Here is a 26,454-nt window from a genome sequence, read left to right as displayed (position 1 = left end):
AGTGAGTTTGTGTGTGTGGTTTTTGGAGGGGGGTGAGGGGGTGAGAGAACCTGGATTTCTGCAGGAAATGGCCCACCTTGATTATCATACACATTGTGAAGACAGTAGTCACTTTGGATGGGCTATTACCAGCAAGAGAGTGAGTTTATCTGTGGGGGGGTGGAGGGTGAGAAAACCTGGATTTGTGCTGGAAATGGCCCAACTTGATGATCACTTTAGATAAGCTATTACCAGCAGGAGAGTGGGGTGGGAGGAGGTATTGTTTCATGGTGTCTGTGTATATAATGTCTTCTGCAATTTCCACAGTATGCATCCGAAGAAGTGAGCTGTAGCTCACGAAAGCTCATGCTCAAATAAATTGGTTAGTCTCTAAGGTGCCACAAGTCCTCCTTTTCTTTTTCCCCCTCATGTTATTCTCCCAGGGGATCTTGCCCATCAGTTCCCTGAGGGAGTCAAAGTCTGCTTTTCTGAAGTCCAGGGTCCGTATTTTGCTGCTTTCCTGTCTTCCTTGTGTCAGGATCCTGAACTCTACCATCTCATGGTCACTGCCTCTCAGGTTCCCATCCACTTTAGCTTCCCCTACTAATTCTTCCCGGTTTGTGAGCAGCAGGTCAAGAAGAGCTCTGCCCCTAGTTGGTTCCTCCAGCACTTGCACCAGGGTTATCTAGGTATATTTAATTTAGGGCTGACAAATGATTAAAAAAATTAATTGTGATTAATCACGTGTTTAAAAAATTTAATTGTGATTAATCACAGTTTTAATCACACTGTTAAACAATAATAGAATACCAACTGCAATTTATTATAAATATTTTGGCATATTTTTCTACATTTTCAAATATATTGATTTCAATTACAGCACAAAATACAAAGTGTACAATGCTCACTTTATATTATTATTTTTAATTACAAATATTTACAATGTAAAAAGATAAACAAAAGAAATAGTATTTTTCAGTTCACCGCACACAAGTACCGTAGTGCGATCTTTTTATTGTGAAAATACCATTTACAAATGTAGATTTTTTTTTGTCGCATAACTGCACTCAAACACAAACAATGTAAAACTTTAGGGCCTACAGATCCACTCAGTCTTACTTCTTGTTCAGCCAATCGTTCAGACAAACGAGTTTGCTTACATTTATGGCAGATTCAACAGTACGATTAAAACTGCGATTAATTTTTTAATTGCGATTACTTTTTTTGAGTTAATTGTGTGAGTTAACTGCGATTACTTGATAGACCTAATTTAATTTAATCATTTCCCTGCCATTGCAGGGGCCTCAGGCACTGGAGGTCCTCAGTCCCTCGTCTCCTCTGCCTGTGGCAGATAATAGTTTATTTTCCTGTGGGTTGTAATACTTTGGTCTCATTTCAGTTGATGGGTTTAGTGTGCAGGTTCCTGTTGGTTTTGGTGGCCTCTGATGTTCAGGAGGCCAGCTAGGTAATCTGGTGCTCCCTTCTGGCCTTAAACTCTATGATTTCGATGATGTCAAAATGGAACATTTGCACGTTTTCAGAATGAAATGTTCTGATTTTTCATTTCAGTTTTCATTTCAAAACAGCTTTTCACTGTGAAATGTATTTTATTGTCTATCATACTTTTTCACGAAATAAAAGCATTCAAAATTAAACATTTCAATTTTATCAAAATGTTTCAATGACTCAAGATAAAATATCATTTGGGGGAAAAAATCAATGTTTCTTTCTGATTTGGGACAACAAGAAATCTTGAAATCTCAGAATTTCCCATGGAATGAAATTTCCAAGTTTGGACCAGTTCTATTTAAGGGTCTAATATTTAAGGCATGAAGATTTTAAATTTTTGTCCCAACTCCTGATAAATTATTGCTGCTATTCATTAGGTGTATCACAGTAGAACCTAGGAGCACCAATCATGGATCAGGACCCCTCTGTGCCCGGCACTGTACATTATTATTGCTATATATTAGGTCTATTATGGCAGCATCTCAGCACCCTAGTCATAGACCAGGACCCCAATGTGCCAGCTGCTGTACATTACTTTTGCTGTTTATTAAGTGTACTACAATTGCAGTTGAAATAGCCTGAAATCTTACTCTAATAAGTTCTCAAGCAGCATCTTACATTGTCTATCTGTGCATTTTAGTTACTATCAATGGAATTTTTTTTGTCAGTGTGTGCACGTATGGTGACATTTATCCATAAAAATATAATCCTTCCAAGCCTAACAACAGACTGTGGTTTTAGCACACTGGTAGCCTGACTATTCCCCTGTCTCTAGAACCCCTGGGCTTCTTATTTGTACATATTCTTGTTGAACTCAAGAGCTCACTGTTAGGAGCCTCTGGGTTTGGGATAAATAGTTAAAGTGTGGGCATGAAGTACTCAATCATTTGGCACATGGACAGCATTGTGAGATAGACACCCCTATAGCTGACATATAGGGGATTAAACCAGGGGTCTTTAGAACTAAGTGGAGATACAGCGACAGCTTGTACTAAAGCTTTTTTGCTCAGAGATCCCCCTAGAACACACTCACCAGTGGGTTACATAGGCCGAAGCCTATGCTGTGACTGACCCTGAGGTAACGGTGCTGTATGGTGTGTGTGTGTGTATGTAGCCGTCCCACTATTTTGGTATCGTGTGTAAACAATTTGCCTCGAATTATAGGGCCAGGTGTCCTACGTAAGGTTCTGCCCCTGGGAGAAAGTGCCAAGGGGCAGAAGTGGGAGGAATCATGGTTCTGTACCAGTGTGCAGAATTGGCTGGTACATGATGGGGAAGGGGAAATTGGGGGATGAATGGCTCCCATTAGAGCGGCTAAACATCCTGGCTACTTGAGGTCTCATGAGTAAGGCTAAGATTTTGTCATGGATATTTTTAGTAAAAGTCACAGCCAGGTCACAGGCAATAATGAAAAATTCACGGAAGCCTGTGGCGGCCGGGAGCTGCGGGGGTCCACCTGCCTCCACAGGCAGAAGGGCACCCTGCAGCTCCCGGCTGGCACTGGCTGAAGTCACGGAGATCTTTGGAAGTCATGGATTCCGTGACTTCCATGACCTCTGTGACTAAATCGCAGCCCTACTCATGAGAGAGTGTAGACTCAGCAAGTTAACCTGCAGTTACTTATATTAAATAATAGAAGGGGAAACACAACCTCTGAGACCACTGCTTCTTCTTATCTTCTTAGCACTGGGATGGTGGAGAGTGAAATGGGTTAAGGGGTGACTTGATCACAGTCTATAAGAGGAGTGGCCAAACCACGGTTCCCGAGCCACATGCAGCTCTTTTACAGTTAAAATGTGGCTCACAGAGCCCACCACGCCGCCACATTCTCTGCCTACCAGACTGGGGCGGCGGGGGGGCATGCAGAAATCTCAAGGATTCTGCATTGAGGTGGGGTGGTGGGGCTAGGGACTTCTGCCCAGTTTGAGGGTGGGGGTCTTTAGGGGCTTCTGCCTCATGGCAGATGCCTCCAACGGGGTTGAAGCTCCTAGCCCCACCACTCTGCCGCATGGCAGAAGCCCTGGCAGGTGAGCCCGGCCCTTGAACTTCTCAAGATTATCATATGCACCTCAGAGGATCAGTAAGTTTGACCACTCCTGGTCGAAAAGTACCTACATGGGTTCTTCATAATGGGTTCTTCAATCTAGCAAAGGTCTAACAATATCTAATGACTGGAAGTTGAGTTGTGATAGGAGTGAGAACAAATTATTATGTCACTTCCCCTCTTTTATAGGTTCTTACAGCTTGCTGGAAAGATCTTTTGCTATGACATGAGTCAAGCAGTGTCCATTGTCTATGTGCTCCCTTTGAGAAGCCTTCATTGTATATAGATCCTGTGATAGTCCTTGGTAGTGTGGATTTCCCCTTAATGGGCCATCAGTGCTGTCTGGCTTCTCCGTTGTCGTACCTGAAAGGCTGGTAGTGGGTGTTTCCAACTTCACAACATATTTCAGTTTTCAGAGTAACAGCCGTGTTAGTCTGTATTCGCAAAATAGAAAAGGAGTACTTGTGGCACCTTAGAGACTAACCAAATTATTTGAGCATAAGCTTTCGTGAGCTACAGCTCACTTCATCGGATGCATACATGAGCTGTAGCTCACGAAAGCTTATGCTCAAATAAATTGGTTAGTCTCTAAGGCGCCACAAGTACTCCTTTTCTTTTAACATATTTCAGTAACACACACACAGCAAAACTTCATAACTTCACATACAATGACAGCACATACAATCCAACAGGATATTAATGATCAATAGATCAAGACTTTTAGAATGATACCTCACAAGGCATACTTTGTACAAAACATATCATAATCATATCACTAGGGTAAATATGGGGGTGCCAGGGTATTGCTTTGGGGTACAGAGTGTCAAATTTTCCCAAACTACGCATGGAGCAGAGGCAGACACAAAGACAATCTCCATCTTCATCAGTCTCTAGACTGCCTGAAATAAGAAATGCTAGTGGAACAGGAGGAAGAAACTGAGGAAGAGGTGACAGCACCAACCCACTTCTCCTCATCTTCCTCTGATGACGCCATCATGCCACCACCTCCAACATCTGCAGACATTTTCAAGAACTGTTCGATAGGATGGTGGAGTCTCTCCAGATCCATCTGGAGGAAGTCAGAGAGCAACAACACTAGTTGCCTGATATCCTACAAGCCTTTACATCTGCCAAATAGCACACTTGGTCAATGAGACCTTGTTTGACTCCATCAAGGTATCTGGCAGACCATAGCCTCAATATCATCCACCTGCAAGCAAGCGAACAAGAAATACTATGTCCCCACTAAAGACATGGAGTTTCTTTTCTCCCATCCTACCCCAGACTCCCTGGTGGTCAATGTGGTAGAAGAGAAAGAGTGGCAACACCACTCTATGATATCCCCTTGTGACAGGGACTGGAAAAGGCTCGACCTCTTCGGTTGGAATGCCTACTCGCCAGCTATACTACAGTTCCACATTGCTAATTATGAGGCACTCCTGGCAAAATACAATCATATAAACTATTCAAAATGCCAAGACTTTTGTCAACAGCCCCCAGAGGACAAAAGGGAACAGTTCCAGGCACTGATCACGGAAGGAGAACTCCTAGTCGGTACAGCACTGCAAGCCTCTTTGGACTCCACAGACACATCTGTCCACTCCATTGCAACATCGGTGGTTATGAGACGAGAATCTCCCCTTTGAGGGGCCTACACTCTTTGTCAAGTGCGCAGATGAATCCCTGCATACCTTAAAAGATTCTAGAGCGACACTCCACTCACTCACCAGCGCTGAAAAGAAGACAGGATAGATACCAGCCTACCCTACCCTAACCTCCACACTTCACACCTCAGTGGCAGTATGATCTGCAACGTCAGTGACAGAGGTCCCCTCCCAAGCGCAGACAGACACCAACACATCCTGCTGTGCCTCATACATCCACCTCCAAATCACAGTTTTGAAGTTTTGGTCAGGGACCTGAGATGCCTATGTCTGGTCCAGATGCTCCAACCATCTTCAGTGGACCATCAGTTTGGTAACCGCTCAGAGTCCATGTAGCACATCAACGACTTAGAGCTGCATGCAGTCCACAATGTGCGCTGACACTTCCTATCACTGATCAAACAACCATAAGAATAATTACGGACAACATTGCCTGAATGTTCTACATCAACAGACAATGGGTAGCCAGGTCACAATCCCTGTGCTCAGAAGCACTGAAATTGTGGAACTAGTGTATCCAATATGACATCAACATCTTGGCCACGTACCTACCTGGGCATCAGAACACGACAGCAGACACATTGAGCATGAGGTTCTCACAAGACCATGAGTGGGAACTAGACACAACAGCCCTACAATATATATTCCACCTCTGGGGGTTCCCAAACATAGATCTCTTTGCCACACCCAACAACACCAAACGTCCACAGATCTGCTCAAGAGCGGGATTAGGTCATCGGTCTTGAGGGGAGGCCTTTCTCATCACATGGAATGCTCCCGTACACTATGGTTTTCGACAATTTCCCCAATGTTGAAAATACTTCACAAGATACAGGTGGATCAACCCAGAATCATTCTCATAGCCCCAACATGGACAGATTTGGTATCCTTACTTCTTTCACATGGCGCTCTGTCCATCAATCACTCTAAACTTGACTCCATACCTCCTCTTGCAGGACTCAAGCCAAATCCTCCACCCCAGTCTGGAACTCCTCCATCTGAAGGCATGATCCCTTCATGGTTCTGGGATCCAGAAATGATCGGTTCAGAAGAGGTGAAAGAGATTCTTTTAAACAGCAGCCGTGAGGCAACTCACCATACTTACCTCTATAAATGGAAAAGATTTCAGACTTGGTACACTGGCAAACATGTCTTGGCAATGAACGCTCCTTTACCACTTATTCTAGACTGCATCCTAGAACTTAAAAAATCAGAACTATCCACAGATTCCTTTTGCGTACACCTCACTGGCATCACTGTGTTCTATCCCAAGGTATTTACCCACCCAATGACAAAAAAAGGTTCCTTAAGGACCTTCAAAACCTTTGCCCTCAAATACAGGACCCCTTCCTACCTTGGGATCCCAGCCTAGTTCTGTGCTGTCTCATAGGTCCTCCATGTGAGCCCATAGCAACATACTCCTACATCCACCGATCCATGAACACATTTCTCATAGCTATCACATCTGCCCAATGGGTAGAAGAAACAGGTGCTATCATGGCATACCCTCCGTACACACTCTTTTATAAAGACAAGGTCATGTTACGACCACAGCCAAAATTCTTATCCAAGGTGCCATCCTCTTTTCACTTAAACCAACCTATCCACCTTCCTTCTTTCTTCCCCAAGCCACATGGCAACCAACATGAAGCCACACTGCACACATAGGATGTCAGATGAGCATTAGCCTTTTACATTCACAGGACCAAATCTTTCAGACAGTCGCCGCACTTATTCCCCTCCATTGCAGAAAGATCAAAGGGATCAGCCAGATCCCCAAATAATATCTCTCTAAATGGCTCCCGGAGTGCACCCACCTTTACCGCCAATGTACCGATGACACAAGCTGTGACCCCCACCTGGAACTCGAATGCATTCCACTTGCTCACTGGCCACCTCAATCACCTTTCTGAACAACTTGCAGATTACTGACGTTTGCCAAGTTGCCACCTGGGCATGCTCGGACACTTTTAGCCAACACTATGCAATTATCCAGGATGTGCCATCAGATGCCCTGCTAGGACACACTGTCCTATTTTCTTTAGCAGATGTCACCCTGAAGCCCAGCCTTCCATTGAGGGGCACTACTCTACAGTCACCTAGAGTAAAGCATCCATAGGGATGCCACTCAAAGAAGAAAAGAACATTATTCACTTTGCGTAGTAACTGAAGTTCTTTGAGATGTGTGTCGCTATGGGTGCTTCATTACCTGCCATCCTCCCCGCTGCTTCGTACTTCAAATGTGGACTCTCTGGTAGAGAAGGAACTGAGGACAGCACAGTGTTATATAAACACTGCTCACAGCACGAGATTGGGAGGAGCGCATGTGCAGCCCAACGGGCACTGCTACCGAAGATCTCTGATCCCAGATGCAGGAGGTGCTACCATACCTACAGTGGAACACCCATAGAGACACACATCTGGAAGAACCTCAGTTACTGCACAGGTAAGTAAGTTTCTCATCTGTGGTATGCCCTATACCCACCCCCTACAACTTGAGTCTGATCAACTCAGCATAGTTTTGTCAAATAAAGGAACCTGAGTAATAAAATCCAGAGTCAAACTGAATGCTTTGGATCCCAGAGAACTGGATGAAGTGATCTCCCAGAAGTGGACAAGGTGTTCTGGATAAGCCAAGTAGAAAAGGTCTCGGAGGGAATCCCAACAATGAGATTTTTTTAAATGAAGATGATAGTGTTTGTTTTGGACTGTCTTTTCATTTTTGAACCCCTACCCCACCCTGTGTGTGTGTGTGTGTGTGTGTGTGTGTGACACTGACAATGCTGCTGGCTCTCACAAATGTACAATGACATATGGGGTTTTGACTCTGCTGCAGAACCTCTTGCTAAAGAACCCAATTGTTCTTGTCCATCCTCCCCGTGGAAGAAAAAGGCCTGGGTAGAGACCGTCGAATCATGGAAGTCAACGAATGGCTACACAGGTGGTGTCGGAGAGAAAGCTTTGGATTCTGTGACCATGGGATGGTGTTCCAAGAAGGAGGAGTGCTAGGCAGAGATGGGCTCCACCTAACGAAGAGAGGGAAGAGCATCTTCGCAAGCAGGCTGGCTAACCTAGTGAGGAGGGCTTTAAACTAGGTTCACCGGGGGAAGGAGACCAAAGCCCTGAGGTAAGTGGGGAAGTGGGATACTGGGAGGAAGCACGAGCAGGAGCGCGTGAGAGGGGAGGGCTCCTGCCTCATACTGAGAAAGAGGGGCTATCAGCGGGTTATCTCAAGTGCCTATACACAAATGCACGAAGCCTGGAAAACAAGCAGGGAGAACTGGAAGTCCTGGCAAAGTCAAGGAATTATGATGAGATTGGAATAACAGAGACTTGGTGGGATAACTCACATGACTGGATAACTCACATGACATGTCATGGATGGATATAAGCTGTTCAGGAAGGACAGGCAGGGCAGAAAAGGTGAGGGAGTTCCATTGTATGTAAGGGAGCACTATGACTGCTCAGAACTTAAGTATGAAACTGCAGAAAAACCTGAGTGTCTCTGGATTAAGTTTAGAAGTGTGAGCAACAAGGGTGATGTCGTGGTGGGAGTCTACTATAGATCACCGGACCAGGGGGATGAGGTGGACGAGGCTTTCTTCCGGCAACTCGCAGAAGGTACTAGATCGCAGGCCCTGGTTCTCATGGGAGACTTCAATCACCCTGATATCTGCTGGAAGAGCAATACAGCGGTGCACAGACAATCCAGGAAGTTTTTGGAAAATGTAGGGGACAATTTCCTGCTGCAAGTGCTGGAGGAACCAACTAGGGGCAGAGCTCTTCTTGACCTGCTGCTCACAAACTGGGAAGAATTAGTAGGGGAAGCAAAAGTGGATGGGAACCTGGGAGGCAGTGACCAAGAGATGGTCGAGTTCAGGATCCTGACACAAGGAGGAAAGGAAAGCAGCAAAATATGGACCCTGGACTTCAGAAAAGCAGACTTTGACTCCCTCAGGGAACTGATGGGCAAGATCCCCTGGGAGAATAACATGAGGGGGAAAGGAGTCCAGGAGAGCTGGCTGTATTTTAAAGAATCCTTATTGACGTTACAGGGACAAACCATCTCGATGTATAGAAAGAATAGTAAATATGGCAGGCGACCAGCTTGGCTTAACAGTGAAATCCTTGCTGCTCTTAAATACAAAAAAGAAGCTTACAAGAAGTGGAAGATTGGACAAATGACCAGGGATGAGTATAAAAATATTGCTCGGGCATGCAGGAGTGAAATCAGGAAGGCCAAATCACACCTGGAGTTGCAGCTAGCAAGAGATGTTAAGAGTAACAAGAAGGGTTTCTTCAGGTATGTTAGCAACAAGAAGAAAGTCAAGGAAAGTGTGGGCCCCTTACTGAATGAGGGAGGCAACCTAGTGACAGAGGATGTGGAAAAAGCTAATGTACTCAATGCTTTTTTTGCCTCCATCTTCACGAACAAGGTCAGCTCCCAGACTACGGCACTGGGCAGCACAGCATGGGGAGGAGGTGACCAGTCCTCTGTGGAGAAAGAAGTGGTTCGGGACTATTTAGAAACGCTGGATGTGCACAAGTCCATGGGGCTGGATGCATTGAATCCGAGAGTGCTAAAGGAGTTGGCGGATGTGATTGCAGAGCCATTGGCCATTATCTTTGAAAACTCATGGCGATCGGAGGAAGTCCCGGCCGACTGGAAAAAGGCTAATGTAGTGCCCATCTTTAAAAAAGGGAAGAAGGAGGATCCTGGGAACTACAGGCCAGTCAGCCTCACCTCAGTCCCTGGAAAAATCATGGAGCAGGCCCTCAAGGAATCAATTCTGAAGCACTTAGAGGAGAGGAAAGTGATCAGGAACAGTCAGCATGGATTCACCAAGGGCAAGTCATGCCTGACTAATCTAATTGCCTTCTATGACGAGATAACTGGCTCTGTGGATGAGGGGAAAGCAGTGGACGTGTTATTCCTTGACTTTAGCAAAGCTTTTGATACGGTCTCCCACAGTATTCTTGCCAGCAAGTTAAAGAAGTATGGGCTGGATGAATGGACTATAAGGTGGATAGAAAGTTGGCTAGATTGTCAGGCTCAACGGGTAGTGATCAATGATGGTAGGCAAAGCACTTCCCCTTTCTGTGCCTTAAGGTGACCTGCTCCATGATTTTTCCAGGGACTGAGGTGAGGCTGACTGGCCTGTAGTTCGCAGGATCCTCCTTCTTCCCTTTTTTAAAGATGGGCACTACACTAGCCTTTTTCCAGTCGTCCAGGACTTCCCCCGATCGCCATGTGTTCTTTTGTTCAATATTATTATTCAAGTCTGGATTTCTTCATGCTCATTCTTCTTCTGTCTTCGTGTTCAGCATTCTTCTTCAAATTAAGATTTCTTCATGCTCATTCTTGTTCTGTCTTCATGCTCAGTTTTCTTCAGTTTTGGATTTTTTAGCACTCATGTAATCCACACACCTCCTGGGCGTGGTGCTCTGTCCCATCTAGTGGCACCGAGACCACTTAGAGAGAGATATAAAATGGGTGCTCTACAGCCTTAGCTAACAGCCAGTTTGCCTTTTAGCTTATGCTGCAGAGGCTCATGTACTATCCTCCAGAGGTCCCCGGTTCAACCCCACCTGCCGCTGCTGTCAGCGTTACACTCACTCTTCATCTTGTTCTAGCTTCTTCTTGCTCAATCTTTTCTCTCATTAATGCTCAGTCATTCTTCTCCATCAATTTTGACTTTCTTTATGTTTGGTTCATATTTTCTGTCGTCCTCACATTTGGTCTTCCTTGTCCTTGTGTTTGGTGGTATTAGAAGAAAAAGGAGCAGGTTGACCCAGAGGTGGATTTGAGTACAGGCTTCTTTATTGCGATACTTGTTCCCCTCAACCCAATTGTCGAGTGAGCACTCGCTTAGTTACAGCACACTCTTTTTATCTAAGTTAGTATGTAAACACCTACATTTGCTACAACACCCCCAAAACCCTTATTGAGTCATATGAACTCCCATACTATGATTATTCCTGCCCCTATTTACTATTTACAGCATTATGCATATTATACAGACATTTTTAACTTGAAAATACGTTTCTTTGCAGTAATTGTAGCCACAAGTTCCCTTAATCAGTAGTTCACAGGGGAGGGAGGAAGGAGCCATGACCCCGAGCTCATTTATGTAGCTGGGAAAGGAAGGGAGGCGGAGATAACACTGCTCTATACAAAAAGTATCTTTTAGATCCCCACATTCCTTATGCAGCTGCGAGCTTATCTATCCCCAGCAAACTGAAGGGCAGGGCAAGGGATGACACTTTTATCTATCAAATGAAGAAATGGTGCCTGCCTGTGACTTCACTCCCTAATACCATACCAGCACACCAGCAGTTTCCCAGGTCTCTACTTAACCCTTACATACCCCAACATTTGGCACTTCTTTGTAGTCTTCTTCTTTGTGTTCATAGTCAGTGGTTCTTGTTTTTCAAATTCAGGCATCTCTGCAATGGTTGATTTGCTTTCTTCATTTCTGATCTTTTTCACATTTAACCTTCTTCTTCATCTTTTTCTTCTACTTTTATTTGGTCATTGTATTTGGTCTTCTTCATGCTAGGTCTTCTTTTGCATGTTCTCCCTTTTCCAGGAGGAAAGTGATAGTCTAATGGTTAAAGCAGAAGCATCTGGGAATCAGGACTTCTCATTTCTATTTTTAAGTCTGGAAGGAAAGTGGGATTTAGGGTTGAACTAAGAGGGCCTCGGAGTCAGGACTCCAGCATTTTATTCGTACCTTGGGTAGGTGACTAGTATCTCTTGCTTAGAGCAGTGAATCTGGAAGTTGGGACACTTGAGTTCTATTCCCAGCTGTGATTTGGTGTGGGGTTTCTGACCCTCTTTCTTAACCCACAATCTGTTGCTTTTAGGTCTTTGCAGAGCAAGTTTCAGTGGGAAAGAATTCATTACGGTCTTCATGCAAAACTATGGCGAAAGTGAAAGAGCAGATTGCAAGCTGTTTATCACTGGTTACCATGCCTCCACTACAGTTATTGTGACGGTGAACAAGGGTACGTTCCGGAAAGTGACACCTGTTGGAGAAGGACAGACGGTGACCGTGCAGATCCCAGCCTCTGTAGAGATGTTTGGGAGCCAAACATTTGATAGCACCATCCTCATTCAGGCTGACAAAAACATCTCTGTCCTGTCTGTTAACTCAAAGCCCTATTCCATCGATACCACTGTAGTGTATCCCATTGAGAAGCTGGGTACTGTATATTACATTGTAACTCCATCTGGCAAAAATTCAGGCAAGAAAGAGTTTGCTGTCATAGCAGGGCAGGCTCCCACTACAGTTGATATTTATTTGAAAGGGGCTGTAATGTTCAAACGCTGGATCTATGCTGCTGGGAGCAAACTCACGGTTGCTCTCGCTCCCTACCAAGCCTTGCAACTGCAAAGCTCTGCTGATTTATCTGGCACCAAAATCGAGTCTCGGGAAGATGTGGCCGTCTTGACTGGGCACAGCTGTGTTGACCAAAACACCAACTGTGATCACGCTGTCGAGCAGCTCCTGCCTGTTTCCAGCTGGGGCAGCACATACATCATCCCTCCTCTGTCCTTCCAAGCCAAGTTTGACATCGCATACATTGTCGCCTCCCAAAACACTCGCATTGACTACCAGTCAGGGCCCACACGAACTTCCCGCAACATATTGGCTGGGCAGGTTGTTGAATTTCAAATCCAAGTTTCTCACCCACTTTACATCTCTGCTAGCGCCGGCATCCAGGTTCTTCTCTTCTTCACTGGTGCTAAAAAGGAGAAATCCACATATGACCCGTTCCTCATCAACATCCCACCCGTCACGAACTACTGCCAGTCCTACCACATTGATGGGATGAAGGAGTTTGAGAACCATGTGCTGATCATAGTCAAGAGCTCAGAGTCCAGCGGGATCACGTCTGATCAGAGAGCCATAGGAAAAGTCCAATGGAAGCAGATTCCCGGCACGGAGTATTCTTGGGGAGAATACAGCTTCGGCAGAGGGATTAGCGCCCATTCCATACAGCACCCGAGCTCTCCCTTCGGTCTGCTGAGCTTTGGAGGGGACAATTACCGTGGATATGGCTCATCAGGTGTTTGTACATACAGTAAGTCAATTTTGCGTGTAAATAAAATCCAGCCCCCCCCACCCCTAAAATCCCCCATAGAATGGGATATGGAAACAAATATACACAAAGAGACTGCACACAGCTTGAAATCCAGCTTCGTCTCCTTTGTTTACCCAGTCCCCTCACCCTGCAAGGAGACACCTACTGGGTGAAAAATGCAGTGCAAACAAACAGATTCTTTCAATGCCTGCCAGTACATGGCATAAGTGAGTTCTTGTATAACTGGCTGGTTGAATCTTTGTAGGTAACCCAACCCCATCTTGCAGCACTGTCCAATGCAGGAAGAAAGAGAGGTGTCAGATTGTAGATGGCAGCCCGGTGTGTGTGGCTGAGTCAGAATCCACCTGCTGGGCTCAGGGAGACCCACATTATCACACTTTCGATGGGCGGAATTTCGACTTCATGGGCACCTGCACCTACACCATCGCCAAGACCTGCGGCTCAGACTCAACTCTCCCATCATTCAGTGTCAAGGCCAAGAATGACAACAGGGGCAACACGCGTGTCTCCTATGTTGGTCATGTGACTATCGAGGTCTATAATGTCACCATCTCAGTGGTCAGATATGAGACTGGGTTTGTGAGGGTAAGAGAGCAACGTGAATAAATACTGATACTTTGTTTTCTGCTTATGTTTGAAGGGTACATTTGGTGATGCTAACATAAAATCGCATTTGCTAGAGGCAGCTGCTGGAAAGTTTTACTACAGAGATTCACACTTGTACTTCAGATCTGAACAACAACTCACTGCTATTCCAGCTTCCCTTCCCCTTCATCTCCCCTTCCCTTTTCCCCTTCATCTCTGCCAATGCCCCTCAGTCCTGACTCACAGCCCCCTGCTACTCCAGCCCTGGGCTCCCCTCACACAAAGCTCTGCCAGTGCCTCTCAATCTCAACTCAGTCCCCGAGCAACTCCAGCCCTGGGCTCCCCATATACACACAGATCTGCTGGTGATCATCAATCCAGACCCACAGTCTCCCCCCGCAGCACTATCCCAGCCCTAGGCTACTCCCACAGTCCCTACATACATACAGCTTTACTATCCCAGCTCTGGGATCCCCTCCCTCTGACAATTCGGCTCATGTAACTCTCTACCTCTGTCTTCAGCAGAGCATGTCAAGCTACATGGTAGCTTTATATAGAAAAATCTGTGTCTGAGATTTCCAAGGATGACTTGGGTATGTAACTACATTGCTATTAATGGGAGTTGTGTGGCTAAATCCCCTAGCTAACCTTGCAAGTCTCAACCTAGTATTATTTATTATTTGTACTGCAGTGGCACATAGCAGCCTCAGTGCAGGGCCAGTAAGTCCCTCACTGTGCCAGATTCCTTTGGGTAAAGCACCCAGAACAATGTCTGTTTCTTGTGGTTCCCTTCCCAGGTGAACGACCAGCGCTCCCGCCTTCCCATCTCTGTTCTCGAGGGGCAGCTGAGGGTGTATCAGAGTGGGGGCTCTGTGGTCATCGAGACTGACTTCTTCCTGAGGGTCTCCTACGACTGGGGCAGCTCCCTGGTGGTGAAGATCTCCAGCAGCTTCTGGGAGAGCATGTGCGGCCTCTGTGGCAACTACAATGGGGACACCAGGGACGACTTTGCCACCCCCACGGGGGTGCTGGCTGCCAGCCCCGTGGAGTTCGGGAAGAGCTGGAAGGTGGAGGATGGGGACAGGTTCTGCTGGGACGACTGCCACGGGGAGTGCAAGAGCTGCTCCCCAGAGCTGGTCGACAGGTACAAAGCTGAGCCCTTCTGCGGCTGGATCACCAAAAAGGCGAGTGGCCCCTTCAGCCGCTGCCACTCCGTGATCGACCCCAAAATCTACCTGGACAACTGCGTCTACGATTTGTGCATGAACGATGGCCTCAAGGAAATGCTGTGCCGGGCACTGACAACCTACGCTGATGCCTGTCGGAGAAAGGAGGTCGCCATCTCTGAGTGGAGGATACCCACAGGGTGCTGTGAGTATACCCAGGGTGACAAAGAGATGCTGGCTCATGACCTAAAGGCAGGAGGTTTTAGTAGCTGAGTTTGAAGTCAATGGCAAAATGGGAACAGGTCCTCAAGAGATCTAAAGAGATTTGTAGAACTGAGTGTAAATAACATAGAGCATCTGAGATATCATGGATGTGGTAGGACTGCACAGATAGACGTTTCAGTGCCTTTGGAACATCACAATGAGAACTGATCTCTCTGTATCTCTCTGTATCTCAGTGGTCCCCAGTTGGCTTCTTTTGAATATCTCCGTCTTCTTTTAATACTTGTGCTCTTTGTTAGGCACCTATAAACTAATGATAATGAGACAGTTCCCTCCCTGGTGGAAATCGGCACGACTTCTTTGACTTTAGCAGAGGTTCTGGCCTCACCCTTGGCTGTTGGGGGAATTTGAAAAATGGCCAATGCAAATAATGTAAAGAAGCAGGGGGGACTGAATGAGAAGGAAACAGTCAAAGGTGTGCCTCTACATAGCTTGGCGAACGGATGAGTCAAGCCATGTCTATGCCTGAAAGATTTGCCGGTATAATAACAGCAGATAGGACTGTGATTCTTTGTGACATTTTTATACTGGCAAAAAACCCTAGTGTAGACGCAATTATACTGGCAAACATAGGAACCCAGTACTGGAAGGGACTTCTTGGATCATCGCGTTCACTCCCTCCTGTTGCAGCCATCCCATCATACAATCCTGTTCATAATTTTATCACGCTCCATCTTCAAATTAGGTCGGTCCTTCACCCAACTGCTCCTATTGCAAATCTGTTCCAGAACTTCACTCTGCTCTGATGGTTAGAAACCTTCTAATTTCAAGTGTAAACTGGCTCGTGGCCAGTTTTGCCTCCTTTGTTCTTGTGCCAATGTTGTCCTTTCATTAAAATACCTTTTCTCCCTCCCTGGTGTTCCCCTCCATGTATTTATGGAGAGCAATCACACCTCAGGCACCGACTTCCTGAGTTCCCCGGGGGTTCCTGACCCCCACTCCGCCCCAGGTCCTGCCCCCTCCACGCTTCCCCCAAACCTCTATCCTTCCCTGCCTCTTTCTGCCCCTGTTTCTCCCCCTCCTCCGCAGCACCTCCTGCATGCTGCTGAAGAATTGATCACCGGTGGGCGGGAGGCACTGGGTGGAGAGGGAGGAGCTGATCAATGGGGCTGCCGGTGGGTGCTGAGCACCCGCTACTTTTTTCCCACGGATGCTCCAGCCCCGGAGCACCCATGGAGTCAGCGCCTGATCCTCTCCTTTGCTAGGTTAAATAAGCAAACCTCTTTTAGTCTACTCTCTTAAAATAGGCCCTCCATTCCCCATATCATCCTACTAGCTTTTCACTGCACCTGCCCTAGTCTGATTTGATCTTTCTTGAACATGGGTGACCACAGCTGGACCCAGGACCCAGCAAAGACCTTTTGCCATCATAGCTTAATTCATCTGCGGAAATGGTATGAGCTATCAGCATAAGGACTCTTTTGCTGGTATAAACAGTGTCCCCACTAAGGAAGTCGGGCTGGTATTGCTATACCAGCATACCCTTTCTCATGTAGACTAGGGATGAGCGTTGGACGAAATAACCCTCTCAGAAGCTCTGAGGTGAGGAAGTGGGTAGGAGAAATGTTCATGGTAGTCCCAGTGGGTATGTCTAACAGTAATGGGACAAGATGGAACGAAGGGAAAATGAAGAAGTCTGTCAGCCTACAGAATTATCTTCTCCAGTGGATGGGTGGGAGCCTCATTGCTTCAGTTTTTTAAAGCTAGACTGACAAAGCCATGGACTAAAGGTGGTGGGGGCGGTGACATCTCTAGTTCTATGGGTCAGAGCTCACTGTAGGTTCAGGAGTATCATTAGGGGCTGCTATGATGCAGAATTTCCAGCTGGGCCCCCTCAGACCTGTGCCAAACTGTTTAATGCTACAGGGGAGCGATATTCCCAGTGACCTCAGTGTCCTGTCCTTTTGACAGCTCTGCCCTGCCCGGTGAATAGCCAGTATAAGGCTTGCGGTTCTGCATGTCCTGCCACCTGCAATGATCGAGTGACCCCTAACAATTGCTCCTTGCCCTGCGTGGAGACGTGCCAGTGCAATGAGGGCTTCGTGCTGGATGCCGGGAAATGCATCCCCAAGGCTAGCTGCGGATGTGAGTTCCAGGGGCGTCTGTATGATCTTGGAGAGCAATTCTGGGGGGACAGCGCCTGCACCAGACGTTGCCTTTGTGACCCGCAAACCAGGCAAGTGAGCTGTCAGGACACCGGATGCAGGACTGGGGAGCAGTGCCGGGTGGAGAATGGCATCCAGAACTGCTACCCCATCAGCTACGGAACCTGCTCAGCTTCGGGGGACCCTCACTACATCAGCTTTGACAGGAAGAAGTTTGACTTCCAGGGCACCTGCCTGTATCAGTTCGCCGGGCTGTGCAACAACAGCCAGGACCTGGTGGATTTCCAGGTCCTAGTTCAGAATGACCATCGGGGCAGCCAAGTCGTGTCCTTCACCAAAGTTGTGCAGGTCAAAGTCTATGAGGTCGACATTGTGATCAGCAGGGAAAACCCTGGCAGAGTCATGGTGAGTGTATCGAACCTTTCTACCCTTTCCTGGTCAGTCATCAGACCTGTCTTCCTTTGCCATGTTCAGTCACCGAACCTTCTTTCTTTCCTGTGGTCAGCCATCATTCTTTTCTTCTTTCCTGAGTTCGCTCATTTTACCTTTTCTTTTACCCAGGACACTGTGGTTAGATGTTTAATTCAACCACAGTTTCAACACACAATGAAACTTCTGATGTATATTTTGGACGTCAGGTTGCTGACGGTTTTCATACCTAACCTTTTTTGGTAAAAAGTGCAGGTTTGGCGACAAGAAAACACTTTGTGAATTTGTGTCAGTTTCACCAAATTGTTTCAATTGGAAAGAACACTTTAAAAAAAAATCCAAACCATTCAAATGTTCCGTTTTGGCATTTTAAAACAAAAATTCAGTTCAAAATGACTTTTAATTTCAAATTTTCTGTTAATTTTATTTCTAAAACTATCATAAAGACAAGACAAGCTTGAAATTCAACCAAAATATTTTGTTTTGGGTCAAATGGAAAGTTTCATCTCCCCCCATATTTGTTTTTTCATTCACTGAAAATTTTGGAACCTTTCATTTCAGTTCAATGTGATTTGGGGGGGGGGGGGGTTGGAATTGCCAGCAAACTGAAAACCCCTTTATTCTCTCAGTTATAATTTGGAGTTGTCTGGAGCTGCATCCAGCATTGCTAGGACAATGCCCACATCTGCCTCTCTCTCAGTTCTAGGGTTGCCAACTTTCTTATTTCTGAAAACTGGATCCTTTTCCCCGTCTCTTCCCCCGAGGCCCCATCCGCCATTTGCTCCTCTTTCCCCCCTCCCCCCATCACTCACTGCTCTCCCCCCTCAACTCCAGGGTGAGCAGCCCCAAGGGACTTGCAAACCCCATCTCCAGCAGGCTGCCTGGCAGTGCAGGTCAGAACGGCGCTGTAGCCACCCAGGGGACTAGGAAGAAGCCCTCCTGCAGAGCAGCCTCCCACCTCCTTCCACGCTGCCTGCTCAGCAACCCCCTTCCTTGTCCGCTCGAGCCCTTCCAATAGAGTTGCCAACTTTCTAATTGCACAAAACTGAACATCCTTGCCCCGCCCCCTGTCCTGATTGTTCCCGGAGGCCATGCCCCTGCCCCGCCCCTTCTCTGAGGCTCTGCCCCCACTCACCCCAGTCCCCCTCCCTCTGTCACCTGCTCTCCCCTACCCTCACTCACTTTCTCTAGGCTGAGGCAGGGGGTACAGGTGCGGGAGGGGGTGAGGGCGCCACCTGGGGGTGAGGGCTCTGGGGTAGGGTCAGAAATGAGGGGTTCAGGGTACGGGAGGGGCTCTGGGCTGGGGCAAGGGTTTGGGGTGCAGGAGGGGCTGAGGGCTCGGGTTGGGGGTGTGGGCTGTGGGGGGGGGCTGGGGATGAGGGGTTTGGAGTGAAGGAGGGGGCTCAGGGCTGGGGTAGGGCATTAGGGTGTGGGAGGGGTCGCGGGCTCTGGGAAGGTGTTTGGGTGTGGGAGGGGGTTCCAACCTGGGGCAGGGGGTTCGGGATGTGCTCTCCGGTCAGGCGGCGCTTATCTCGGGCAGCTCCCGGTTGGTGGCCCAGCAAGGCTAAGGCAGGCTCCCTGCCTGCCCTGGCTCTGCGCTGCTCCCAGAAGTGGCTGGCATGTCCACTTTTCGACTGGACTTTCCGGCTGAAAACGGGACATCTGGCAGTCCTGCTCAGTTTCCCCAGCTCAGATGTAATTTCATGTAGATAATCAGCCGAACCTTACTTTCCACATTGCTGCTCTACAAATAAGGCCTTCTCCGTGCACGTCTGCATGGCAAGCGGAGCTGAGTGAAATGTGGACTGCGAACCTCACAGGGAGTTTAGACATTTCCAAATTTTGTTTTCATCCCAAAATGCGGTCAAAAATTGAAATGTGGAAATATTACATTTTAATATGTTCAAGTGAAGAAAACATTTCAAGCTGCTCAAACAGAAATGTTCTGATCCAGCTTGTTGAGCCACATTTCAAGATTAAATCGTATTTCTCGATTGCCTGATAGGAGCTGTAGTTCCTGACACCATTTTCTCCTGGGGGACTATATCCCCCATAGTACAACCAGAGTCATGTGATACCCATGATGCTCCAAGCAGTGGAAATCTATTACAGGGAGTTGAAGTCCTCCAGGGAGTCCAGCCCATAGGAGAGAATGGAGACTGGAACCACAACTCCCATAAGGCAATGTACAATAGGGAAAAGAAGCTTAATTACGTTTTTACTGATTCAAAATGAAACATTGTGGCGCAGTTAAAAAATGAAATATTCCAGTTCAGATCGAATTGACCCAAAATGGCTATTTCATTTTGATTTTTCTGTCAGGAAAATAGAAAATTTCTAGCAAAATCAAAATTTTCTGCTAGTAAATTTTAAATTTTCAGAAACTGCATTTTCAGCTGCAAAAATCATTCTGATGGAGAATTCTGAGCAGCTTTTGCAAGTTATTTCTCCTCAGATTCATTAGCTTTATTCCTTTTCTATGTTCATTTATCAGCCTTTCTATGTTTCTTCTCTTTTTGTGTTTAGTTGCCATAAATTTCTTTCTTTGGCATTTTGTCATTGTACCCCTATCTCTTATTCTTCTATCTCCAGTCATTGGTAATTGTGCATTGCACTTCATTTGGGAAACTTTCCCAAACTGAAAAGTTTTGATTTTGGAATCAATAAAATTTCATTTTCAAAAACTACTTAACCTGCAAATGGAAACATAGTTAAAAACATAGTTAAAAAGAGTTTTTAAAAAAAGGAAAATAAAAAATGAACACAATGAAAATGAATTCAAAATTCACCATTTGGGTTTTGTGTTCAACCAGCTCTACCTGGAAAGTTCTTTAGAGGGGCGGGGTTCTGCAGGTTCAAAGGTGCTTGCTCAGTGTCAGACCATTCTCACTGATCCCTTGGCATTGATCCCAGGTGAACAGCGTGCTGATCAACCTACCATACAGCACCAACGACAGCAAGATCTCCATATACCGGAGGGGGAAGGAAGCCGCAATCCAGACTGACTTCGGTCTCACCGTCACCTTTGACTGGCAGGGCCGGATCACTGTCACAGCTCCAAGCACCTATGCTGGAGCTGTGTGCGGTCTCTGTGGGAACTTCAACGGGGACAAGGGAGATGAGTTGACCATGAGGGGCGGTACATTGGCCCCGAACCCAACGGCCTTTGGGCAGAGCTGGAAGGTGAAGGATATCCCCGGCTGTGTGGAGGTTGCCAAGGACGAGTGCTCAGATCTTGAAGCTGTTGAGAGACGCCAACGAGGAATGAATGGGGAGTGCGGGATCCTCCTAGACAAGAGTGGCCCCTTCCGAGAGTGTCACAGCAAAGTCGACCCCGAGGACTACTTCCAAGACTGCGTGTACGACTATTGCTTCTTCAAAGGCCAACAAGCTGTGATATGCCAGCTTATCACTAGCTATGCTGCAGCCTGCCAGGCCGCCGGGGTGACTATATATGCCTGGAGGACCAACTCCTTCTGCAGTAAGTGGAAGCAGCTTGGGACTGTCTTCTGTGATGAAAGTTAATGCACGAGGGAAAGAAAACAGGGTCTTTGCTCAAGGGCAAGACAAGTTGGTTGTTGTTCAGGGAAGGGGTTATGAGCTGTTTCTGCCCTAGCAGGTGCGGGCTCTGATCTAGCCCCAAGGTGGGGGGACTGGCCAGCTCAGGGTGGGCATGGGAGAGAATATGGGGCTTTTCCCCTCTAGGGGGCACCAGCTCTGATCTGACCCCAAGACAGGGAAGGGACTGGCTCACGGGCAGGGAATTGGAATTTGGCGCCCGTCCCCTAGAGGGTGCGAATTCCAATCCAGGCCCTGCCTGGGGGCGAGAAGTTGACTCAGTGTGGGTTGTCCAGGCAATGGGATATAGGGCCTGTATTCCACAAGCATGTGAATTATGCAGGTCCTTATTGTACAAATGAGCCTATCACAGAGCTCACGGTAATAACTGGCGATAAATACACCTGAGCTGCCAGTGTTAGAAAAGGTCAAGAGCTGAACGGGCCATGGAGACTGAACTCTTCTCTCTCAAGGGGTCCTGCAACGACATACTAGCAAGGCACAGTATGAAGGAATTTTGCCCGGCAGCTTCCTATACTGCACCCAACAGACTCCATTCTCCAGGGCTGTCATCAGGCTCCCTTCTTCAGCCCTTACATTGTTACATAGTTCAGAATCCATCTCGTTTTCTTTTTTGGGATGCTAAAGTCTTGTTGTTTCAATGGCAGGTCTCTCCTGTGCCCAAAACAGCCACTACGAGGTCTGCGCCCAGGGCTGCCAGTCCACCTGCAGCAGCCTCTACGCCCCAGTTCAGTGCTCTGCCCAATGCTGGGAAGGCTGCGTGTGCGATGAGGGCTTTGTGCTCAGCGGTGATGAGTGTGTCCCTATATCCCAGTGTGGCTGTGTCTACCTGGGATTTTATTATAAGGCTGGGGAGACCTTCCACCCAACGTGCCAGGAGCAGTGTGTGTGCCAGGCCAGCGGAGACGTGGTGTGTAAGGGGTTGTCCTGCCGCCCTAATGAGGAGTGCAAGCTGGTGAATGGTATCCGGAAATGCCAGCCTGTCGGATCCGCAACGTGTTCTGCTGCCGGAGACCCCCACTACCTCTCCTTCGATGGGGTTGCCTTTGATTTCCAAGGCACCTGCACCTACATCCTGGCCAAGACCTGCACCAACACTGGGAACCTGACATCCTTTGCTGTGAAGGCGGAGAATGTGCCGTGGGGCAACGGGAAGGTGTCTGTCACCAAGCTGGTGTCCGTGGAGGTCTATGGGCTCACACTCACCTTGCTGCAGAACAAGAAGGGGCTCGTCATGGTAAGTCCTGCTCAAAATGATCCCATGGGTTTGAAACCAGCCATGGGGTAGCCCCACAGATGTGGCAATGCAAGAGGCACTTGTCTCACAGGTCAGTCATTAGAATTAACTCTCTGTGGAGACCCCAACTGGGGTCAAAGACTGAGTGTGTGATCCTGACTTCATTGACACCACTGTAAATCCAGAGGCTTCCCACTGAAAAAAGTGGACTATGGATTTTCAATGGAACAAGTGGCACCAGAATCCAGTCCTCACCTCATTGCAGTGACTGGATGATTGCAGATTAACCCCAGGGAACTGAGATCAGAATCCAGACCTGTCCGTGTTAGACTGCAAGAAGTGACTCTGGTTTTACCTTGGGATCAGTGAGATGAGAATCTGGTCCTAACTTAATTTAGTTCAGTGGAGTCACTACAGATTTAACCAGGTGTCACTGAGACCCTATCTTGTGCCCATAGCCCAACCCTACAGCATCCCCTCCCCTGGCTCACGGGGAATGCTCTTTCTCTTCCAGGTGGACGGGGTGTCCCACAACCTCCCTGTGGTTGTGGCTGATGGGCAGCTCCAAGCATATCAGCACGGCGGGAACGTGCTGGTACAAACTGACTTCGGCCTCACCGTGAGCTACGACCTGGTTTACCATGCCAGAGTCACTGTCCCAGGGAACTACCAGGGCCAGACGTGCGGCCTGTGCGGGAACTACAACGGGCGTCGGGATGACGATTTCCTGCTCCCCGATGGCAGGGTGGCCCCTAACATGGCAGCGTTCGGTTCTGCCTGGAAAGTCCCGATCCCGGGGGCAGCCTGTGAGGACGGATGCGTCGGGAACAGCTGCCCGGTCTGTGAGGAGAGGAAGAAGGACGTCTTCAAACAGCGCAACTACTGCGGGCTGCTCACAGCCCCCGATGGCCCCTTCGCTGCCTGCCACGGCGCGGTCAGCCCCAGCGTGTATTTCAACAACTGCCTGTATGATGTGTGCTTGGGCAACGGGGACCCCCAGGTCCTGTGCCAGAGCATCCACAGCTACGTGACGGCCTGCCAAGAGGCCGGGGCCCCCATCCAGCCCTGGAGGAGCGCCTCCTTCTGCCGTAAGTGCCACGATGCTGGTGTAGCACAAGGGCCTATCCCACTCGCTCCCCTCCCGCTGGGGGGCGGGGAGAGTGATTCTAGTATCTCATTCCAGGCCTCTGGGCTTCTTCAGAGACTCCTTTGGGTGGGAACCAACAAGGGCATGTTCCCTTATAAAGGTGACCTGGTCCTCTCGTCCCCGTCAGATTCTCCTCTCCTTCATGTCTGTCTCTCTAAGGTGTGGGGTGAGATCTCTCCAGCCATCAATTGCTTCTTTCTCTGCTTTAGCTCTGCGCTGCCCGGCCAACAGTCACTACGAGGTGTGCGCCGACCTCTGCACCACCACCTGTGCCAGGATCACCGACGCCAGGAAGTGCCCAGACACCTGCGCCGAAGGCTGCCAGTGCGACGATGGCTTCCTCTTCGATGGCCAGGGCTGCGTGGCTCTGCAGAGCTGTGGGTGCTTCAATAAGGGGATATATTACAAGGTACTGCCCCCTTCTGGGGTATTAACTCCTATCCAGTCACTTCCTTCCTGCCCTGCTCTCATCAGCCATGTTGGATCAGACCATTGTCAGTTGCCAATGGCCAATACATGAATCTCTATAGAAAAGCAAAAGACACTAATGGTGCAATACTATTCCCCTGGCTCTGAAAGGGGAGTTGTGTCTAGTGGATTAGAGCAGGGTGGCTGGGAATGATAACTAATGGCTTCTATCCCTTGCTCTGGGAGGAGAGAAGGGTCTACTCGTGGTTTAGAAGAAAAGGGGGGGTGGGACCCAGGACTCCTGGGTTTTATAGCCAGCTCTCGAGGAGAGTGGGGTCTCTGTCAAATCAAGTCAGGGATTTTATCATTGGCTTTTGGATCAGGGACTTGACAGTCAAGAGGTAAAGAAAAGAGCAAGGGGGGTGGGAGCCAGGACTCCTGGGTTCTATTCCTGGCTCTAGGAGAAGAGTGAGATCTAGTGAGTTAGAACAGGGAGGCTGGGAGACAAGAGATGTGATTTCTATACCCATATATAGGCTACATATAACTGAAAACCTCCTCACTGTAGAACTATATTTGTCTGGGTTACATTGTATTATTTCTCCTTTTTTCAAACAGCCCAACGAAACGGTCCTGAAGAACAAGTGCCAGCAAAGTTGCACCTGCATTCCTTTCCAAGGAGTCACCTGCGAGGCCCACAGCTGCGCCCATGATGAAACCTGTGAGATCAGAGATGGAGTCATGCAATGTATCAACAAAGGTAAAGGAGCGTGAGTGAAAGAAGAAGAGAGGTGATTGTAGAGCCGGACATTAGAGCAGATTCAGTGGAGTCACAAAAGCTGAGGATCTGAGTAGAGTTTCTGTCCTTAGATCTAGGAGGGGAGTGGGGTCAAGTGGTTAGATCCGGGGGGCTAGGAGCCAGTCCACCTGGGTTTTATCCCTATCTCTAGGAGGGGAGTGAGATCTAATGAATTATATGGGTAGGAGATTGGGGGCTGGGAGGCAGGACATGTTAAATCAAGTAACTGATTTTATCCTTGGCTTTTGGATCAGGGACTTGACAGTCAAGAGGCAAATAAAAGTCTCCTCTGTTCCTGCTTTTAGGTCAAATGTTGAGGTCCTTACACTACCTAATTATTTAATCCCTACTCAGACAGAGCTTCCATCCTGCATCTTAGCAGGAGGTTAGACTACATGACCCTTATGGTCCCTTCTAACCATCTGATTCTATGATTCTACAGAAGCCAAGGGAATTTCTTCCTCCTCAATTACTGAACAGGGACATATAGTCTAGGTCTCTCATCTGTAGCAAACTGTCTCTCATTGACTCCTCTCTGGTTGTCCCCTCTTCCGAATGACTTTGGTGGGCCAGCTGGTTCTGGAGAATAACTGAGCCTGTGCTGAACTGATCTTGCCTGGCATCTAGCTCTCACTCATGGATTGCTGGGATTTCTCCCCTTTCAGATCCCTGCAAAGTCCTGAAGTGCCGGACCAAGGAGACATGTAAGATTGAGGACGGCCGTGCGATGTGTGTTCCCAACTACACTGGAACCTGCTGGGGCTGGGGGGACCCGCACTATCACACCTTCGACGGGCTGAACTTCAACTTCCAGGGCACCTGTACCTACACCCTGGTCAAGTACTGTGGGACCGACCCCACCCTAGTGCCCTTCACCATCACTGAGAAGAACGACAACAGGGGGGGCAACCAGGCTGTCTCCTACGTGCGCCTGACCAACATCTATGTCTATGGCTACAACATCTCCATCTACAAGAAGGAAGTTGGGAAAATCAGAGTGAGTACAAAATACAAAAATGGTTGGAGAGGTTACATTTGGAATAAAAACATCTCCCCACCCCTCCAAATATATCTATCTTTGAATCCATCCCCACTTTCATCCTTGTACACATCTATTTATCTATCCTCATACCTGTGCATCCATCCTCCCTTCCATCCCCATACAAAGCTCTTTATCCATCCATGTGTAGGGGGGCAACTCCCCTGCTCCAAGAGAAAAGGCTGGGCTGACTGGGGAAGCAGCCACAGGGGGGGCCATGCTCCAATCAGGCCACAGCTGGCCCTGTTATAAGGCCTCAGGGAGGAGCTGGGTCAGTCTCTCTCTAGCTGTGGAGAGAGAAGGACCTGGCTGCCTGGGAGCTCAGGGTACCAGGAGTAGAGCAAGGCTGGGGAAAGGCAAGAGGAGCTGGGGA

At 47.9% G+C, this 26,454-nt stretch overlaps 1 protein-coding gene across 1 annotated transcript in view; it reads left to right on the top strand.

Annotated features, from left to right (window-relative positions):
- Positions 1–11,357: 11,357 nt before the first annotated feature.
- Positions 11,358–26,454, top strand: part of LOC102932107 (IgGFc-binding protein-like) — a 97,752-nt gene continuing 82,655 nt past the window's right edge. Inside the window, 11 exon segments of the mRNA XM_043535588.1 lie at positions 11,358–11,935; positions 12,064–13,284; positions 13,550–13,890; positions 14,688–15,261; positions 17,250–17,848; positions 20,786–21,353; positions 22,099–22,688; positions 23,203–23,776; positions 24,045–24,244; positions 24,862–25,003; positions 25,708–26,039. Coding sequence (XP_043391523.1) covers positions 12,111–13,284; positions 13,550–13,890; positions 14,688–15,261; positions 17,250–17,848; positions 20,786–21,353; positions 22,099–22,688; positions 23,203–23,776; positions 24,045–24,244; positions 24,862–25,003; positions 25,708–26,039 — 5,094 coding nt within the window. The 5' untranslated portion in view covers positions 11,358–11,935; positions 12,064–12,110.

This window comes from Chelonia mydas, chromosome 24 (assembly GCF_015237465.2).
Source record: "Chelonia mydas isolate rCheMyd1 chromosome 24, rCheMyd1.pri.v2, whole genome shotgun sequence".
Classification (NCBI taxonomy): Eukaryota; Metazoa; Chordata; order Testudines; family Cheloniidae; genus Chelonia; species Chelonia mydas.
Note: the sequence above shows the minus strand (reverse complement) of the source record. Positions and strands in the feature narration are given on the sequence as shown.